General features: G+C 34.9%; 1 protein-coding gene across 2 annotated transcripts in view; it reads left to right on the top strand.

Annotated features, from left to right (window-relative positions):
- The window catches only part of LOC125057594 (zinc finger protein 883), a 46,288-nt gene that overhangs the window by 18,594 nt on the left and 7,291 nt on the right, over positions 1 to 20,403 (top strand). The window contains exon 2 of one of the 2 annotated variants that reach the window (XM_047661379.1): positions 19,243 to 20,082. In XM_047661379.1, coding sequence (XP_047517335.1) covers positions 19,243 to 20,082 — 840 coding nt within the window. Of the gene's footprint in view, positions 1 to 19,242; positions 20,167 to 20,403 lie in introns of both variants that reach the window. The other variant, XM_047661378.1, reaches the window with a different exon arrangement.

Genomic DNA, 20,403 nt, shown 5'->3' with positions numbered 1-20,403 from the left:
TGTACGCACGCACTTGTTTAAAGCATAAATCGTGACTAAAAAACCTCATGATCAGGAATGTATTTAAATAGATCTAAGCGTTCATAACTTGATTGAAACAGTGTGTTTATTGCTTAGAATTTTCTAGATAATATTATAAACGTTAACAGTTCACAGGCGTCTTCACATCAATGGACGCATTTATCCGAACAAATTTCCTGCCACTTTCCCGCCGGCTAAGTATATAGAAAAAAGTTTCAACAAAAAGTCCCGACTGCGCCGACCTTACGCAGTATCGTTTTATTGCAATCGTGCCCGTGGCCTCGGCTTCTTACCTCATAACACAGTTTCTCTTGCATCTTTCTCCCCTTACTTTTCCTGTAGGCGTGTTGAAAACTTTTTGATGCAAACCATAGACAAGCCGCACGTGCCATAGATTATCCAAGTACATCATTAAAAACTTTTTTGTCGATTATTTGTTTTTTCACTGTACATTTCTATTCATTCCCAAGGCAAGCGTTTCATTAAATTTCTTCAAAAAAAGCAGTTCTTTTGAGCATTATAATTAAGGCTGCGTTAAACTCTATACTTTGCTGAGTAAAAGCAGTCTTGAAAGGATGGTTTAAAAATTGAAAACGGACTTTTTTAAATACGCTTCTTAATTGACTTTCAGCGCAATATGATCTTGAATGGGAATTAAAAATGTTTATATGTCGTCTTCCTTTATTTAATTTTCTTAATTGGGCACTTAAGCTTTAATTATGGAATATTTTAATGTAAATATTCTAACGTGTAAAATTATAAATCCTTTGATGGTGGATTCTTTAGATCGCAATTTGTTAATTAATTCAGAGGAACATGTCAAATTTGAATGCCCGTCTTTTCATACTAATTAACTATGTCGTTATATTTTTTCTCGAACTATTAATGATCCCTAATTTAATTAGAGGTTGAACTGGGTTTACTTTTTCTTCGTGTTTCCTTAGATGTATTACTAAACACTGAATAGCTAATTAATAAATCAAATTTTGAAAAGCTATAGAATATATTTTTTAATTTTATGTTTTCCGTTAGAACGTTTTATATACAAATGTAAGTTAATTATAAGCTTTGAATAAATACAAACCAAACACTGAGAGGACTCAAATAGATTTGTTATCTGATACATGACGAGGGCTCGACTTCCATACCCTTGGTAACGGCGACCATAATAAATTGACCCCTCTTAAAAAAGCTCAATCTCTCTTAGGTACCTCTAGGTATTTGTGGGGTGGGCGGGATGAGGGGTCATCCCCAGTGGTTATTTATGTTTTATGCACATTTTTGCATGGAGCTTTGCACGCAGAGGCCTTAAATCGAGCTCAGCTCTGCAGGCACGCACACATTGATGTGTTGTTCTTATATATGTGAATATTTGGACGTGTGAGTAATTTAAATGGACATTGATTCGGAAAAAGTCCTTTGAAATTTTATACTCACACTTTGTATACACCAATGTATAAAAATTCATTTAACTCGTTACGGGTTGATGTTTTTTAAACTTTAAATATATACTATGATTAATTCTTTAAATGATTTATTCAAATAATTACTCTAACAAGTAATAATACTAATAATTACTCGGAAGTAATGTCAATAAAATCGTAACTCTATCATAGATAAGAATGCCTACGCCGTAGCTGCGTAGACATAGATAATCACATTACACAACTATTAGACACGCAATCCTTGACTATTGAAACTAAACTATAATATAAATTATTTTTTATAATAAATCGTTAATCTCATAAAACGTTGCATCTGTTCCAATATAACAATTCTATTACTAAAGCTTATTACAATAAGTATAACAACATTTCAGCTAACCTAATATTTATTTAGAAAACACATTTATATTATTTACGAAATAGACACAGAAATTGCCTCATTATTTCAATATAACTGATAGCCAATAATGATAATCAAAATGTAAGCTCGTTACAGTCCTCATTATAATACATACCCGGGGTTGACGCTCGAAAAATTCACCCCCCTTGGGGGTGCAGGTGGGGGTTGTCAGTGTTTTTATTTCCCGATTGGTGGATTGCAATGGCGGTAATGATCGATGGTATTAACGCGCGCTACTGCCCATCTAGACGATTTGAATTTCGAAAGCTCAGTGCTTTTAAATCGCCAAGGGTTAAAGAGGTTCTTTTAAAATAAGCTTAAATTTAACAGCACAATTAATAGAATGTTAATATTGATGAACTGCACTAATTTATAGAATGATAATATTGATAATATTTAACAGTTTATTATAACAAAAGAGCTTTGGTTACGTAAAAAGCTTTTATATCTCGTCTATTTTTGGATCAAACAATATAAAGGAAGAAAATGTTACCTTGTTTGTTAGCAATAAAACTTTAAATTAAACTACTTAACTTAACTAACTTTCAAATTTAAGTTAATCATCGAACTTATTTTATCTCTTATTATTATCTCTCTTATTAGTATCTCTTGGCCTTAAGTACAAGACTATTTATCCCTCGCTATTAAAAATTGATCGTACACTTTAAGCAAGTAGGTCTCTAGAATTTTAAGTAAATCGGTGATTTCTTTTGTTCTGTATTTACCAACTATAAACTTAATAGTTTGCTTGCTTCGCCTGGAATCATCCAAGGATATACGTGACTAAGCCACGGAGGTAATACAATGGTCAATTCATAGATACATATTACGTTATATGCAATTTGTAGACCTTACTCTTAGAGCATTAGGTATTTATTTGTCTGTATAATTTTTTAAGTAAGTCCGTGAATTATTTTCTTCTGTACTTACCAACTATAACTGGAATCATCCTAGGATATATGTGACTTAGCTTCGGAGGTAATACAATAATCGATTCTACATATGAAGTTATATAACTGATGATAAAACGTACAAAAGAAAAATTCCAATACAATTTTTTGTCGACGCGCCCCTGACCAGACAGATATTAGTATATATTTCGTTCACAAATTAAACACATACACCCTCTCCCTCATATGCACTTACATGATTTATTTGCGCCACATACATTTCACATAATTGAAAAATGGCGTTAATGGTGAGGCTGGACAAAACATTTTTATGAATATGGATCAGCATACGAAATATATGTATGAATGTTTTTCGGCATAATTACACCTATTTGCATTAGCTTATATCAACCATAGAGCAGTGTTGGCCGGCACCAATGGACTTCGCTCGAACGGTAAAGGAAAACATCGTGTAGAAACCGACATGTCTTAGACCCATAAAGTGGACGGCGTGTGTCTGGCACAGGAGGCTGATCACCTACTTGCCAAATAGATGAAACAGATTCAGAAATCTGAGGACCAGACCTAAAAGAGATTGTAGCACCACTGTTTTTTTTTTTATATCAACCATATTTGATATGTGAACTTCCACTACGTTTTCCACGTCTGGTATTTATGTAGTTCATCAAAGATGATGAATGATAGATTAATACATCTTTTTTGCGGCTTTGTTGTTGATTACGTAATTTGATTGTTCTCTATTTATGTTGAATGAATTTCAAGTGAAGTGAATTAGTGAAGTGTTTTATGTGTGTATAAGTGGTTCTTTTTCTTCTTAAAATTGCAGTTTACACTGACATAAGATATCATTGAAGCAGTTCAAAACACTATCGAAGGTATCGTTTGTTCTCAAAACCGGTATATATATATGTCGTAAGGACTTGCAGGATTCTACTGCTATTCTTATCACTGCCAGCCCAACTTTATGATAAGTCTTAGAGTATGAATATGGATTCGGACTTTTATGCTGTCTTCCCTTCAAAATCGTCTCAGGTTGAGCAGAGAATGGATTATGATATAATAAAAAAATATATAAACCATCCCGTTCTAAAATTTTTAAAATGGAAATAAAAATTACGCAAGGAACAAAAGTGGTTTCAAAGTAAGATTTTCCCCTCAAAGGTTGCTAAGTGGTTTTCCCATTTTCCCACGCAGTTGAGGCTATACTGTCACTCGAGGTAGTTTGCGTTCTGAAAGTGAAAGTTGGCGGCTTAGTTTCAGATGATCTTGCAAAGTTTTCATTCTTGTACTCGGGTACGTAAACAATTAATGCGTTTTAAGTTGTGATAAAACTCGTATTAATTTGACTTTTAAATTTACTCAAATTATACATTATGATATTTTTTTCTTAATTATTTAATAAAACGTATAGCCCTGGCTTTGATTACCATTAAAAAACTATGTTTTACTTTACGATAAACATTTATTAAAAGTTACATATAATTTAATTTGTCCCGTATCATATAATATATAGGGTATCGGGAGTTTCATCTCAGTATAGACCCACACATAGACAACTAGAAAACGAAAGAACAAACTCGACAAGACATATATCAGCTGTTTCGATGGACAAGAACTTCGATCTTCTACTAACATGCCCCCTACAAATATAGCAATATTAAACATAAAAATAATCATCATAAATTTAAGGTTATTTAAATTATAGGACCCAGAATATCAGACCCTGTAATATGAGAAATAATTGAAGCATTATGATAACCTCAGCGTTTCTAAGGTAGTTTTTGCCAACTAGCTGCCTACTGAAGTATTTCCGAACTAACTCGACTTAACTAACCTTTAAGAAAAGGGCCGGCAACGCACTCGCGAGCCCTCTGGTATTGGGACTGTCCATCACTTAACATCAGATAAGCCTTCTGCCCGATTGCTTGATTGTTCTATAAAAAATCCTAACGCAATTTAATATTTTTTATACAGTAACAGTACGGTACTTTTTTAATAGGTAATAATCCTGTTAATTAAACCTTTATTTATGAGTACATTATATTTCAAGACACTCCAACAAAACATTTTACTAGATAAACTTTTAACTTCTATAATGGACTTCTAAAAAGTACCAGTTTTTCTTTTGGCGACACAGTTTTAAACATACTGTATTCATTATTCTCTAAAAGCATTTACCATTGCCAAAAAAGTGTTTAGATTTAAGAACAAAAATTCTAGCACTCAAGCTTGCAGGAAGTGGCGTGTCTCAAAGTTTGGAAGCTCGCGCTTTCAGGGTTCGTTCACCCTCCACAGTCTATGACACGTTACAGTAATTGCAAGACATAATCCTAATCTCATCTACACGAATATTATGAAGAGAAATGATTTGATTGTTTAAAATACCAAAAAAAAAATCTTAAATTGCGTACGCAGCGGAAACTATTGACAATAAAGCAAATGTACTACAGTCTTAAACAAGACATCTACAAAAAATCGATATCGTGTGTTACTATTATTTATTGAATAAGAGAAACATCTCATATTACATATTATATGTATAATAATCTTATTTTTTATATATTGGTATTTCAACCTATCACGGTTTTTATTAATTTCGATCTACCAGACCAAGTTTCACATTAGCTTTAAACTCACTAAATAATAATAAATTAAGACAATTTTATTACCAATTTTATAAAAAAATACAATATATTTTTAGAACTCATACTTTTAAATTATAAAAACTTATATCAATAAAGTCACGTAAACAATGAAACCAATCATTTGTAAATTGCATATTTATTAACATAGTAAGCTTTCTTTCTTGTCAGTTCTTCTTCTTCAATGTTCTTGCCCAGGCATCATTGGCTATTAACATTACTGACTTTTGACTCACTGTATTGTGTCCAGAAGCCAGACGTCTTAGAAATCCCAACATCTAAACCCTTATTCCTACCACACAAAGTACCTTGTATATAAATTCTTATAATTTCAATAATCGTTCTTAATCCTATACAATAAAGACCATTTTGGCACGCAAGTCCAAAGTGGCCGGTTTGACGGATTTCTTAAGAATATTTGAACAAACGATGTCTTTGTTTCGGGTTCAGATTTAGGAATTGCATTTAAGCGAATTTAATGATTGTTCTGACCTTGTTATGGTCAATTAATACAGTCTGGTCTTTGAGCTACATATGCGATAAAAAAATCAAAGGCGGACCTTTTTAAGTCTGGGCCTCAGATTTATGTATCTGTTTCATGATCATTTGTCAATCTAATTGGGAAGAAGGTGATCAGCCTCCTATGCCAGACACACGCCGTCGACTTACTGGGTCTAAGGCAAGCCGGCTTACTCACGATGTTTGTCTTCACCGGTCAAGCGAATGTTAAATGCGCACATAGAAAGAAAGTCCATTGATGCACAGCCGGGGATCGAACCAACAACCTCAGGGATGAGAGTCGCTCACGGATTGTATAGAGCTGTGTTACTCCAGGAATATTGAAGGCATTTGGAAGCCTAAATCAAATTTTCTTATTCAAAACAATATATTATAAGTTTCCAACAATATATATATCAACGAGTCAGTGAGTTGCGTTTACATTGTCCTCATAACAATTTCCACTGTGGTGTAGTGGTGAACATGTCTTATCGAACTCGTAAGTTTTAACTGGTTTGATCAAGCAACGATGGACACAATTTTATAAATTTACTAGCTGTTTAATAGTTCCACGCTTCGCTGTGGCACATTGTGATTGAATGGTTGATAAATGAGAATCAAAATAAAGAAAATATTGGGACCATGAGATTCCAAAAATGGCGTGAGTGACGATGGGAGCGTTGTTAGTGCGAGGTGAACTCACGGATTAGCAGAATCGCACGGCAGACGTGAGCTCAGTCCTTGAGAAGGCAGCTCTAACACGATTATTATATTTTATTGAAAATTATCTATTCACAACATAACAGGCGCTTCTTATTCACGTTTAAGTTTAAAGTTTTCAACAATAGAGGTTAAATGCATCGCGTGACGAAAAGGATCGTTGATCCCACCGTATTTATGACTTTTACTTTTTAATTTATCGCCATAAGGACATGCAACGCCGTACTTTGAGCAAGTTTGCGCTGCAATGCAGTGTAACCCTTTGAAATTTTGGTAATGTTTACTTTAGTGAATCACAATCAAAAAATCGTGTTGCCACGTCACGTATTTAATAAAAATAATACTCGATTTACGTTAAATTAAATGTTCGAATGTTTTTGTGACAGCATAAATTTAAATTAAGACATTTAGTATTGGGTGTTTCATAAATCGATATTTATTCGTGTTTTCGTTAAATCTCCAACACATCCTTGGAGCGATGCTACTTTTATTTATTTATAAGTAATCTTATAGCTACACATATACATATTATAAAAGAAAACAGTTAGACAATATAAAAAGACATAACGATAAAAAAAAGAAAACTGAAATTATTTAAAAAAAACTGCAACTTAATATTGAAAAAAGAAATTGTTATTACTGTAAAATAAATTCAAAGTCTTTCCTCTTACTATATTTCCTCACACCCTCTTTGATAAGGTGTAAAATGACCAAATCTTCATAAATTGTATTGTAGCTAAAACGCGATACATTGGTGAATCACGCAGATTTTCGTGTTCGTACGAGGCACATGGAACAATTGTGAATATCTTGTCGCTATAAGTGATCAATATAAAAAACCTAAATTGAAAAAATTTCAACCAATAGCCCAATAAAATTAATTCGGATTCACTTACTCAATACATGTTTACCTGTACACCATCATTTACTGTATAAATATCTTCATCATATAAAAAATACATATAAAACCTCCTCTTAATTATTCTTTTTTTTTAAACAAGTATCATACATTTTTATGTACATAGCAACATAAACTACTAAACAACGTGGCAACACCTACAGGCATTGACATGAATAACCAAGAAAGCATCTAATTAGCCCAAGTAGACTGCAAAAAGAACCCGTGCAACGTCAGCGGTCCCCATGCATAATCTGGTAAAAATAGTCCCTCTTGTATTCGAGCATCGTTGTCTTCTGGCTAGCGAGCGCTTTATTTGCGTCTCAACAACTTTCTATTATGCTCAACCATACCGCATTGTATCATTTTAATTAGTATACAATTTATAAGAAACTATGTGTATGCGTTGCGAGACGCAAGCGTTTAGACGCACTGAAAGTATAACAGTAGTTTATGTGTTGATTAATATCCTTTTTAGATTGTCTGTGGTTATTCAAATGTAATCTGTGAAATATTTTAGTTAATATATTCCTGATGTTTTCTGATAATAAATAGTGTTTTTTCACAATATATCACACAGCGTTCCGTTCTTAATTAAAGATTGAAGTGTACAACCAGCAAACTAGTCATAATGAGTTATTTGACGAGATTAACAACCATTTTACATTGTTCATTAGTCACTGTGGAACCTATGGCGCTACGATCTTTTTAGGCCTCAGATTTCTGTATCTGTTTCAAGATCATTTGTCAATCTAATAGGCAAGTAGGTGATCACACTCCTGTGCCTGACACACGCCGAATATTTGGGACTAAGACAAGCCGGTTTCCTCACGATGTTTTCCTTCACCGTTTGAGCGAATGTTAAATGGGCACATAGAAAGAAAGTCCATTGGTCGCCGGGGGTCGCTGTAAGCCGGGGATTGAAACTACGACCTCAGGGATGAGAGTTGCTCGCTGAAGCCACTGTCAATACTGCTGCTACACTGTTAAGGCTATTAAAATTTCAAATGATATATTTATTATTTTAATAACCCGCCAAAACGCTATATGCAAGATGGCGTCCCCATAACGTACCATGCTAGTACACACGTAAACAAACGTCAATTTTTAATGCGTTAATTGTCTTTCGGACATATTAACAAGCATGCTATGTCAGTTGATTCGACTAATCTGTGACCGTTTCGTTTCACGCGACTGACGTACAAAAATCAATATTTCTAATAACTGTTAAATTTTAGATCTTTTAAGCCATGTTTAATATAGATTACCTTTAATAATACTTATATTGCCCAATACTCCATTAAAAATGAATTATATTAAATGATATGGAACTATGCCGACGGAGATGTTCGTTCTTTTAATTGATGTAAAAGTTTAATGTTAAACCGATAATAGCAAATATTCTTTAGGATTTCGCGTTAATAAAAGATAAATATTATCTTAATCGAAAGGATATAATTAAGAGGCGACGTCATTAATACCGTCTCATACGTCCGTTACGGTGCGTTCCTCTTATAATAAGATTGTACATCTCTCTCTTTCCCAATAATCACAGCATTCTTATTCACTCACCCTAATTATAAAACGGAAACTGGACTTTAATATTTCTTTTTGAATCATCTGATTTATAAGAGAATTTAATTTAACACGGGGCTATCTATATTTCACAGAATAGATAAATAAGGATAAAATGTTAAGACCTCCGTAAACCGAAGCAATGACGTAACAATGATTTATATTAGCGGCAACACCAGTGAAGGAAATTCGACTTTCAAATCCAGTCCAAAAAATGTTTTAGCCTCTCTGTAGACACAAAAAGCGGTACGTCGTATTGTGGTGTTTCCTGCTAGATAACGGGCTCTGGCGACCGACTAGTGGCGGTATTAACACACCTGATGTGGCAACGGATTAGTACCGTCCAGCGTATAGTACAGCGTCCTTGGGAGGAAATAATCGCTTAAAGGTCTGAGCAGAAGTCGGGAAACCACTGCTCAATTCCTAGTCTGTAATCATGAATGCTTCACGAGTCACATGCATTTGACACTTTGGAGCTGTCTCAGCGTTGGATGAAAAATTATAAGAATAAATAATTATAGATATTAGTTATTCTATAACGCATCATATCATAGAGCAGTGTTGGCCTAGTGGCTTCAGCGTGCGACTCTCATCCCTGAGGTCGTTCGATCCCCTGCTCTGCACCAATTGGACTTTCTTACTACGTGCGCATTTAACATTTGCTCGAACGGCGAAGGAAAACATCGTGAGGAAACCGACAAGTCTTAGACCCAAAAAGTCGACGGCGTGTGTCAGGCACTGGAGCCTGATCACCTACTTACCTATTAGATTTAAAAATGATCATGAAACAGATTCAGAAATTCATGGCCAAGACTTAAAGAGGCTGTAGCGCCACTGATTAATTTTGTTATAACGCATCATAGTTTCACATACAGAACACCAAATTTCTTATGTCATATAAAACAAAAATCTGGAGCAACTAAATCAGGCTTGAAGTCTGAAAATCAGCCTGTAACTTAACAATTCGTTTAGAAAAAGAACACATAATTAGCCAATTAAAATATAATTCCATCTTAAAATCGTTAATATTTCTTCTATAGATAAATGTCACCGCCTGCGCGTGTTTCGATCCTTCCGCGAAATCCGTCCATGACCCTGATTTGGTGACTCATTTTCTGAGTTTTAGGCGATTGGATAAGATTACTAGATATTGATTTTTAAGAATTGTGTAGTAACAAAAGATATTATATTTAATATATTATTTTAACTTGCACAAAAAGTATCTCATTTTGCACTAGTATAGTAGAAAATATGACTGAATATACATTCTCAGTAGCACTCTTTTTATAGACATAAAACAAAAGGTCAGACGGCCATTCACAGACAATCACAATGCCGTGTAGGATGCTTTTTAATAAATCAAAAATTAGTTTATCTGCATATAATATACAAATACTCTAGGTAATCTATGTGATAATTAAAACTAAATACACATGATTTTCAATGTGTAAGCATAATGGACAATATTAAAAGGAAAATGACTTCACACAAAGAAGTTCCTTAAACTCCTTTGTGCCAATACACATATATGAAGAAGATAAGAAGTTTCACCAATACCTTTCCTAGTACTATCCAAAACTGTTGTTTTCTGCCTTTCCTACGTTGGTCTTGCTACGTTCCTTAGACCGATTTGCAACTCTATTATAAACATATAGTTTTAGATCTATTATGACTAAAAATCTAATATATAAAATTCTCATGTCGCGGTGTTTGTAGTTAAACTCCTCCGAAACGGGTTGAACGATTCTCATGAAATTTTGTGTGCATATTGGGTATGTCTGAGAATCGGACAACATCTATTTTTCATCCCCCTAATTGTTGGTAGTCCAGCCCTAATTTTTTTTTTTAATTTTTAGATTTTTTTTTTTATTTGTATGATACAGCATTAAAAAATACATACAACCCCTAATTTTCACCCCTCTACGATCAATCCCTATTTTTTATTGTAAATGATATACATGGCAAAACGACGTTTGCCGGATCAGCTTGTAACTATATAAAGATAGTTTCTAATTATCGTATTACATGTTCTGTGCTATTGTACGTAACTAAAAAATACTAATCAATATCTGTTGGGAATACTGTCGATTGTTACCTACTTGGGACTGGATGAAGTTATGTATACGTTAATTCAGCAGTTCACGGCTGAGTGCAATTTATTTATACAGGGCTATGTGATCGAAGTGCAATCACAATGATCAGTACCCTAGAGGACATTAGCATTTGTCGAGGGGCGTCGTACGGAAATAGCACGACGCGTCACCAATGCGCTCCTACTTCAGGGCGTCCACTCAACGCAAGCCTAATTACGCCATCCTAAAATGTCACATTTGGCGGGAAGTTTGACACGGCTGTCAAAGTTTAAAAATACGACCACAGATTATGTTACTCAGTTTATTTGTACTATTAGAACTGTTAGCTCTAAATATCAGGACGTAACCCAAGGTGCAGAAATTTAACTCCATGAAAAGCGTAGTGCTACTAAATTATATTTATTTATACTTATATGACATAAGACATTCTACAGACTTTAGATCAAAAGATCACAAACCGATATATTCTAGGGAATATTTCTTTATAAATTAATAAATTTATATTTTTAACCTGTAAATATTGTCATAGACTAAACAAACAAATGCCTAATGAAATGTCAGTGTAATTGTTCTACTTTACTGTTTACATGCAACGTTTAGTACAAATTCATTTGTGTCCCAAATAACAAAGTGTGCCCCTGTAGCATCCGTTATATTGAAGTTTTATTGCGACCAAAGCCATTGCTCGTCGCGAGTGTGGACGTCATTAATTACTGACACCATTTAGAGGATTTATTAAATTTAATCCGGAAAAAACTTTTAAAAGTCCATTAAATTTAAGGTCTCGTAACACACTGTTTGAATTATATTGTCAAGAAAGTTCTGCAATATCTAAGAGCAGATAATTTTCTTGCAAATGACAATTGACTGGCTCAAGTGAAACTTGAATCAATGAACGCACTCACAGAATAAAAATCTTATACGCGGGAAAACGGTGCATTGGACAAATCGAGGATGTAAACATACCTTTTTTTCGTTTAAGACTCCGTTAAGAAGATATGTAGCGATTGAAAGTGACAGTTCTGTGAGATTTTATGTACATTTTTTAAACAAAACTGTTTTCTTTATATATAGTCAACAATATTATCTAATTATAAAATATAATATGAAATTCTATGATACAGATATCACGCTACTGAATTGTGAAAATGCTGTTTTTGTTATTAATAGTTAACATCCACCAAAAATCATAGACTTTCATAGATCAGAAAGCGCTCTTAGATTAAATATAGATATTTATCTGTGGACGATATAAATACGTTGTATCTAAGCTTCTTATAATATAGTTTAAACTACCGTTGTTTTTCGTAATAACACACGTAATACAACTAATGATTAAAAGTTAATAAAATCAATTTCAGATATTGTCATATCCACTCGCCTTACTACGCACAGTCGTCGCGACAATTTATTTTGGTACAGGGCATTGCACTTTGCAGCCCTGACTCCTGAGAAACGAGAGTAAACACGAAACGCAGCGAAAAATAATAAAACGAAGACTATTAAAATTGGTTGTACTGCCTTGTTTGTTAGGGTTACCATTTAAGAATAATTGCAAAAAATATGGAAAATAATATTTGGAAAGCTTTATTTATTAGATTTACAATATATTTGAAATTCATCTACGTTTTAGTTAATAACAGAAAAACAATAACTAACCTTAAAATATAATGACTAAAATATATTATTAGGCAAGGTTCCGAAGATACTGGCAGCGTTACCCCTTCGGTCTTCTGTGATGTCGACTAACCTTTTTGCTATTTTCTTAAAAAGTGTTACGCTAGGACCGCACGGACCAAGGGTCTCGACACCACCGAATCATATTCGGAGCCTAGACCCCTGTATTTGCATGCTTTAGCTTTTTCAGCTGCTAAAAAATTAAATCAATAATTATTATTAATAATTATTTTATTACATATTATTTTAATAAATACTTGCAAAGCTATATTGTAATAATTCTCAACTAACACTACTTTATCTTTTGAACCTAATTAGGTCACTATTTTACATTAAATCAAAAACCAATATTAAAGAAATAATACATATTGAACAATTCTTCGAAAAATGAAACATATATTGGTTTATTAATAATGAATTAAAAACTAACATAAAGAGCCATATTTTTATTTCTACCTAAACTTCTTGCATGGCTTAACTTAATGAACGTGCAAGCAGTGTTGCCATAAAAACAAAAGAATAAGCCCAGGGCTTCGCAAAGTTCAAAATTAGGGCAAGGAGGCTCTAGTTGTTTCTAATTGTGTTGCTTTTTCCTATTTCAAAAAAGCCATAAAAAATTCATAGACAGTTAGAACATACTATATAGGTTGAAACATTTTAAAATCATGACTATTAAAAAAAATACAATTATTACTTACAAGAAGACATGTGTACAGTGTACTGGGTGACCATGCTTATTTAACGTTAGGATAACACGTGGAAAGAAGCACTGAATGTTGTTTTATCTTATTATTCTTTGTCACTCTTTAAGCAGGGTCGTTTACCCTAAAGAGTACTGTTTTTTTTTTAGTTTTTAATTTTTCATAGGCACTTTTAAAGTCAAATTTTGCTAGCGAGATAGGATAAGGTAACGCAGAATTACCTTATCCTATCTCGCTAGCAACGGTCTTATAAGTAAGGCCCAACAATCCTATATGTACCTGAGCTCTATGTGTATATCTATGTGTCTGACAACTGAGCGTCCCCAAATGAGACATATGTCCCACTATATCTGGATGGCTAATAAGAAACAAGCAATAATTAGCAATCCTAGAACCGTATTCGAAAACGTCAAATTAAATCTGACATCTGTCAGACCATGTTGTGTGTGTAAACTTTGACATACATATTTAAAAGTTAAAGAAGAAAAAGTTAAGAAATTGTGAATTAGAATATGGGCCCTAGTCTTTAAAAATATATTAGCATTACAGTATACTTGCAAATATTGGAACATTGTCGTGAGACACAAAGGCGTGAGTAAGCCGTTCTCGGCATCCTGCGCCCGCGTCGATCACTAACGAGTTTTGTGATTCACTAAACTAAAATAACTTGTTCGTAACAGTCAAAACAACGACTTTTACTTTTATAATTTATGAGAAAAATGTTACGTTTAAAATTGTACTGTTTAAACACAAATGCGATTTATTTTGGCAAACTATTTAGTACCACGCCATTTTCAATTTTTTTCCGACGACGCGTATTTTTATCTAAGTTAATAAATAATTTAATTGTTTAAACACAAATGTGATTTATTTTGGCAATCTACTTAGTACTACGCGATTTTCCAGTTGTTTTTGACGACTAGTAATTTCATCGGTCAATAAACACTTTACATTTTTCTACAGCTGCATAACTGCCGAATAATATTTGTCCCACACAGCGTAATGAATGAATATGATTTAATATTTAGTAGAAGTCCTTTCATTATGAAAACGACTGGATTTGCTGTTGAATTTTTTAAAGAGAGGGCAGTCTAGATAGTCCTCACCCAAGGACTTCCACTCACTTAATAACCCACTATTTCGTAGAAATAATTCCTAAAGAACTCCTTTGATACGTTTGATTTGTAAATTATCTTGATTTACGTGAGAACAAATAGTGTTATAAATTTACGTTTGATTATTTTTTAATGTTAACAACAGTTTAAAATCTAGTCTATAATAGTTACTAAGCCTAATCAAATTATTATTATGTGGCAATTCATTTCATTTCCAAAGGATTTTTTTGCCTTTTATTACAGATACAAATAACTTTCGTTATAAATGATACAAGTTGTAAGTTATGCGCGAGGTTGGTTAGGGTTTAATCCAGTCGCATCACTGACCCGACCATCCGTGAATCTGGACGGTCAGCAAAGAAATTTAAATAAAAATAATTAATACCTCCTGACCATTTTATCCCTATTCTATAAAAAACATAACCAGATTACACAGAGTATACATGTCTTGATAAAAAATTGTTATTCTAAATTAAATATTTATGTTTGGTAAAAGAAAATCAAATCTATAAGGCCAGTAAGATTCTTATAAGTCTTAGTATAAAGCGTAGACTAAATATAGCACCGTGTCGAGTTACCATGGTAACGATAACCAAGGATATGGTAACCATGCTATCAAATACGTATAAATAAATATAAATCAGTGGCGCTACAACCGTTTTAGGTCCTTCAGATTTCTGTGTCTGTTCCGTGATAATTTCTAATAGGCAAGGATCACCTACCTCCTGTGGCTGACACACGCCGTCGACCTTTTGGGTCTAAGGTCAGTTGGTTTCCTCACGATGTTTTGATCTGTGCACAGCCGTGGATCGAACCTACGACCTCAGGGATGAGAGTCACACGCTGAAGCCACTAGGTCAACACTGCTCTATGTCAGTACGAGGATACAAAAATATCGTTTAAGGAATATAGAGTAAATTCGACGTTGTGTTCTGTTCGACGTTCGACGAATTAAACTGTATAATTTGATTGTATCATAAATATAACGGATTAGGTATGTACGTCAAAATTATTTCGTTATTATCTTTTATTCTATCGGTACATGCGCGTACGCAGGAAGGGGCGGGTGTCCTGAGTGGCTGGACCAGTTTGAGCCGATCAACTACAGCCTACTGCCTCACATTCTACGAGTATTGTAGTTTTTTGCTTTAGTTTACTTTTACGTTTTATTTATAAAACTAAATGTTTTAGGCGAAATGTGTGATAAAATCGTTAATTCCAACACACAAATATACAGTATTTACAATATAAAGCTGGTGCGGCCGCAGAGCAGGCGGAAAATATTAAACGGCTAAAATATAAGAGTCTTTCTTCCAATTTTGTTCCCTTTGGAGTAGAGACTCTTGGGCCGTGGGGTTCAAGTGCACAGGCGCTAATTAAAGATTCAAGTTGGCATATAGTGGTACCGGTGACCCTAGATATGGTGCATTCTTCGCTCAACGAATAAGTATCGCAATACAGCGAGGAAATGCTGCCAGCGTTAATGGTACAATGCCAGAGGGACCAAACTTTTTAAATTCGTTTCAATTTTCTTTTTCTTAATTTTGAATTATTATTATTATTACTATGAAGGCTAAGAAAATTGTAAATGTGTGATTATATGACCCTATTTTATAAAACTTGCTTTGCAAAAAGGTTTAAAAATCGAATTTAAGTTACAACCCAGACGAATCATTTTAAATTTAAAATGCCAGAGTCATAAACACAAGTTCACTTTCAACTTAATCCGTTATAAGGAAGCTATTAAAACACCTTAAAATTTAAATGATATTACTTTGACATCGTAAATCTCTAATAAAAATAAACCGGGAGCCACATTTAAAGACTGTCACATAACATTTTCTCAAGCACATGTGAGGACTACATCATTACTGACATTACCGTTTCGATTTCAAACAAAAAATCCTATAAAGGGTTGAGCATTCCCATAGTATTTGAAGGGTGAAAACTTAGGTCCACATGACAAATTTAAAACGTCATTAAGCCTTGTCAAATTGAAATCTTATTTCCTTTATTCAACCGTAGATTATAAACAGATGTTATTCAGTAATAAATCATTGTCTCTGGCATGAAAAGATGTATGTAGAGTATTGTTTATGAAAGTACATACGTATCTAGAAAGCTTAGCCGCCTTTTTGAAAACTTGCGTTATTTATGGCATACATTTCTTAATTGTTGTATGAAAATATTTTAGAAGAAAAGAAATTAAAAAAGAGTTGAGTTGCATGAGCTGTAATTACTATGACTTAGAGTATGCTCTAGTCTTGGCGCGAAATATACCTTATTTCAAAATAAATTTTTTGACTTACAGTATTAGCGTCTTTAGTATTATGTACTTCTTAGCGTTATTTGTAGATTACATTTCTTAATTGTTGTTTGAAAATATTTTAGAAAAAAAAACTATTGTTTGAGTTGAGCTATTATAACTTGACTTAAAAGAGTCCAGTTTTATCACGAACTATGACTGCCTTATTTCAAAGTACAATTGAAAATATTTTAGAAACAGGAATTAAAATAGATGATTGAAGTTCTTGCATGAGTTGTAATAAATATGAGTTCGAAGAGTCGATTTATCATTAATAAATTTATCACGAAATAAAACAAATAAATCAGTGGCGTAACAACCTTTTTAGGTCTGGGCCTCAGATTTATGTATCTGTTTCATGATCATTTGTCAATCTAATAGGCAATAAGGTGATCGGACTCCTGTGCCTGACACACGCCGTCGATTGTTTGGATCTAAGGCAAGCCGGTTTCACGAAGTTTTCCTTCACCGTTCGAGCGAATGTTATATGCGCACATAGAAAGTCCAATAGTGCACAGGGATCGAACCTACGAACTTAGGGATTATAGTCGAATGTTGAAGCCATCACTGCTCTTCGGTAGTCATGGGCATTGGTTCTAAAATGTTGTTACAAGGCAGAAAACAGAAAATTTATGAACTTTTTCATTACAATTATTTAAGTATCCGATATATTTAGTACATTAGATCAATAAGTACATGCATATCGTATCGTGCTAAAGGGTTGCTTCGGTCACGATGTAATCGAGATATCGACAAATCGATTGACTGCGATAACTAGTGGCTCGATTTTATCAACTCTTAGACAACTCGAGTGGTTATTAGCAGTTAACGAGATAATTAAAAAAATTGAACAAAGAATGAGGTCGTATATTTTTTATTCCTTCCCTAACGATCTCGCTGAATGATTGATTCGAAGTGATATTTATCACTTTTTGGACATTATAGGTGGTTTTTAAAATTAACTTATAAAGCTTTAGATAGTACATATAGTCTTTTATTTATTTAAACAAGTACATATATATTTCGGTATGTATTTTCAACTAAAATTGCCAACGTCTTAAATATACAAAATAAAATACTTAAAAAGGAGTAGTTTTGGTCTAGAGATCGTAGGTTCGGACCCCGGCTGTATACCAATGAACTTTCTTTCTATGTGCGCATGTAACATTCGCTCTAACGGTGAAGGAAAACATCGTGAGGAAACTGGCTTGCCATAGACCCAAAAAGTCAACGGCGTGTGTCAGGCACAGGAGGCTGATCTGTGCCTGACAGACAGAAACAGATACATAAATCTAAGGCCCAAACTTTAAAAGATTGTAGCGCCACTGATTTGATAAACTTATAATAATCATGTCGGAAGTTGTGTATATTAGTATCAAACACACATTTATACAATGGTTTTTAATATTTATATACATCTACAATAGTTTGTTCAAATGGTAGAAAGAAAACAGCAGTTAATATATGCTCATTTCCTTTTGATACACGAATTTACATAATATTTCAGATTTAATCGAGTAACGCGGCAGCGTCAAAACGATAATGGCTGTACTGCATCCGCCATTTGCATTTCGCTTTAGGCGGGAAAGAAAATGGATGCATTTTCCCGCCTTTTATTTGTACCGGATTCCTAGAGAAAGTGAATCATTAGAAACTGCACTTCTTTGTTAAATACATAAATAATTGTCACTTTTTGTTGTAACTATAAAGCGTTTATTAAATATTCCATTCAGGTCTCAATCTTAAGCGGAATACGGAGTTATTATAACAGAATTTTTCCTTTTCCTTATACCGATTACCGGTTTTATAAAAACCATATTTTGCATTTAACTAGTAATTCGCATATAAAATGTTAAAGCTATAATAAATAACGGTAATATAGAAGGCTTCGTGACAAAACTTTTCCTATTCCTTCGGTACCATAAAATCGTGTAACCATCAAAAATGTCTCACCCATGGCGGCATGTGACATTTTATTAAATTCTTATTTGGCAGCGAGCGCAAATTCATAGACAACACGCAAACTGCAGAGTACACTGTCGGTTTTGTCTGCACGTCATCCATACACGTCAAATCTACTAATCACGCTATAATTGTACTTTATTGATTTATTATTTATTGCCAGCTATCCTAATTCGCTTTTGAATTATAGGACTGTTTATTAAAGCAACTTTCAAAATGTTTTCTACTGAGAGATTCTTCTATCTGAATAAATACTTAAAGTTGTATTCTTCTTTTCAGATACCACAGCGCCCTATGTGCTCTACAAAGATGGCGTGGAGCGAGCTCCACCAGGAACCCAATGGGGTGGCACTGTGCTCGACGGAGGGTACCAAATGCAGCATCAGAGTCCTGGCGGGCCCTCACCTCAGCCTGAGCCACAGCTGGCTTCTCCAGCACCATCACCCTATCCGCCCGCGCCTCCACCTCAAGACCCGTCTGATGAGGCGGCACAGCAACTGGCTCAACAGCAAGCTCAACAGCAGGCCCAGCAACATGCCCAACAGCAATCTTCCACGGAACAAATGCAAGTTGAACAACAGCTCAGCCAAGCCCAGCAATCGCAAGCACAAGACCATCTCGATCGTACGCCATGCTTCGTCCCACAATCGGACTTGCAACAACAATACACACCATACTTTAAAGAGGCCAGGCCCACTAGCCACATGCTCGGTACTGGGGGCTTTCCTCTGCACTACTTAAAACAAAACGGAGGAGTCCTATCGCTAGAAGGACCTCTAGACCAATATTCTACACCTGATTTGCGTCATCTACCAGATATCGTTCAGCCTGAACAACCAAAACCCAGAAAGCATAACCCGAACTCTGAACTGCGCCTGTTCAAGTGCCTAACCTGTGGCAAAGATTTCAAACAGAAGTCGACCCTACTCCAGCATGAGCGGATTCACACGGACTCGAGGCCGTACGGCTGCCCGGAGTGCGGCAAGAGGTTCCGGCAGCAGTCCCACCTCACCCAGCATCTGCGCATCCACGCCAACGAGAAACCTTACGCTTGCGTGTATTGCCCGAGATCGTTCCGGCAGCGCGCCATCCTCAATCAACACCTGCGCATCCATTCCGGTGAGAAGCCCTATACGTGCGGCGAATGCGGCAAACATTTCCGCCAGAAGGCCATCCTCAACCAGCACGTCCGCACACACCAAGGCGAGCGCTATTCACACATATATGCCCCGGTCCGGTCCCCGCGCGCGCCGCCCGCAATGACCCGAGCGGTTCGCGTCACTGCCGGCGCCGCATGCGATCCCCGCCGCCCTTCACCCGTACGATTCGGTCTCGCATCCATTGGCCTTCCTATCAAACAAATTCTCGGTCCCTTCATCGCCCAAATTGCGGAGGGCGCTCGCGAGACGCGGAACCGATCGCCGGACGTTCCCGTAACCG

Source organism: Pieris napi, chromosome 16, assembly GCF_905475465.1.
Source record: "Pieris napi chromosome 16, ilPieNapi1.2, whole genome shotgun sequence".
NCBI lineage: Eukaryota > Metazoa > Arthropoda > Insecta > Lepidoptera > Pieridae > Pieris > Pieris napi.
This window is presented reverse-complemented; position numbering and strand designations above follow the sequence as displayed.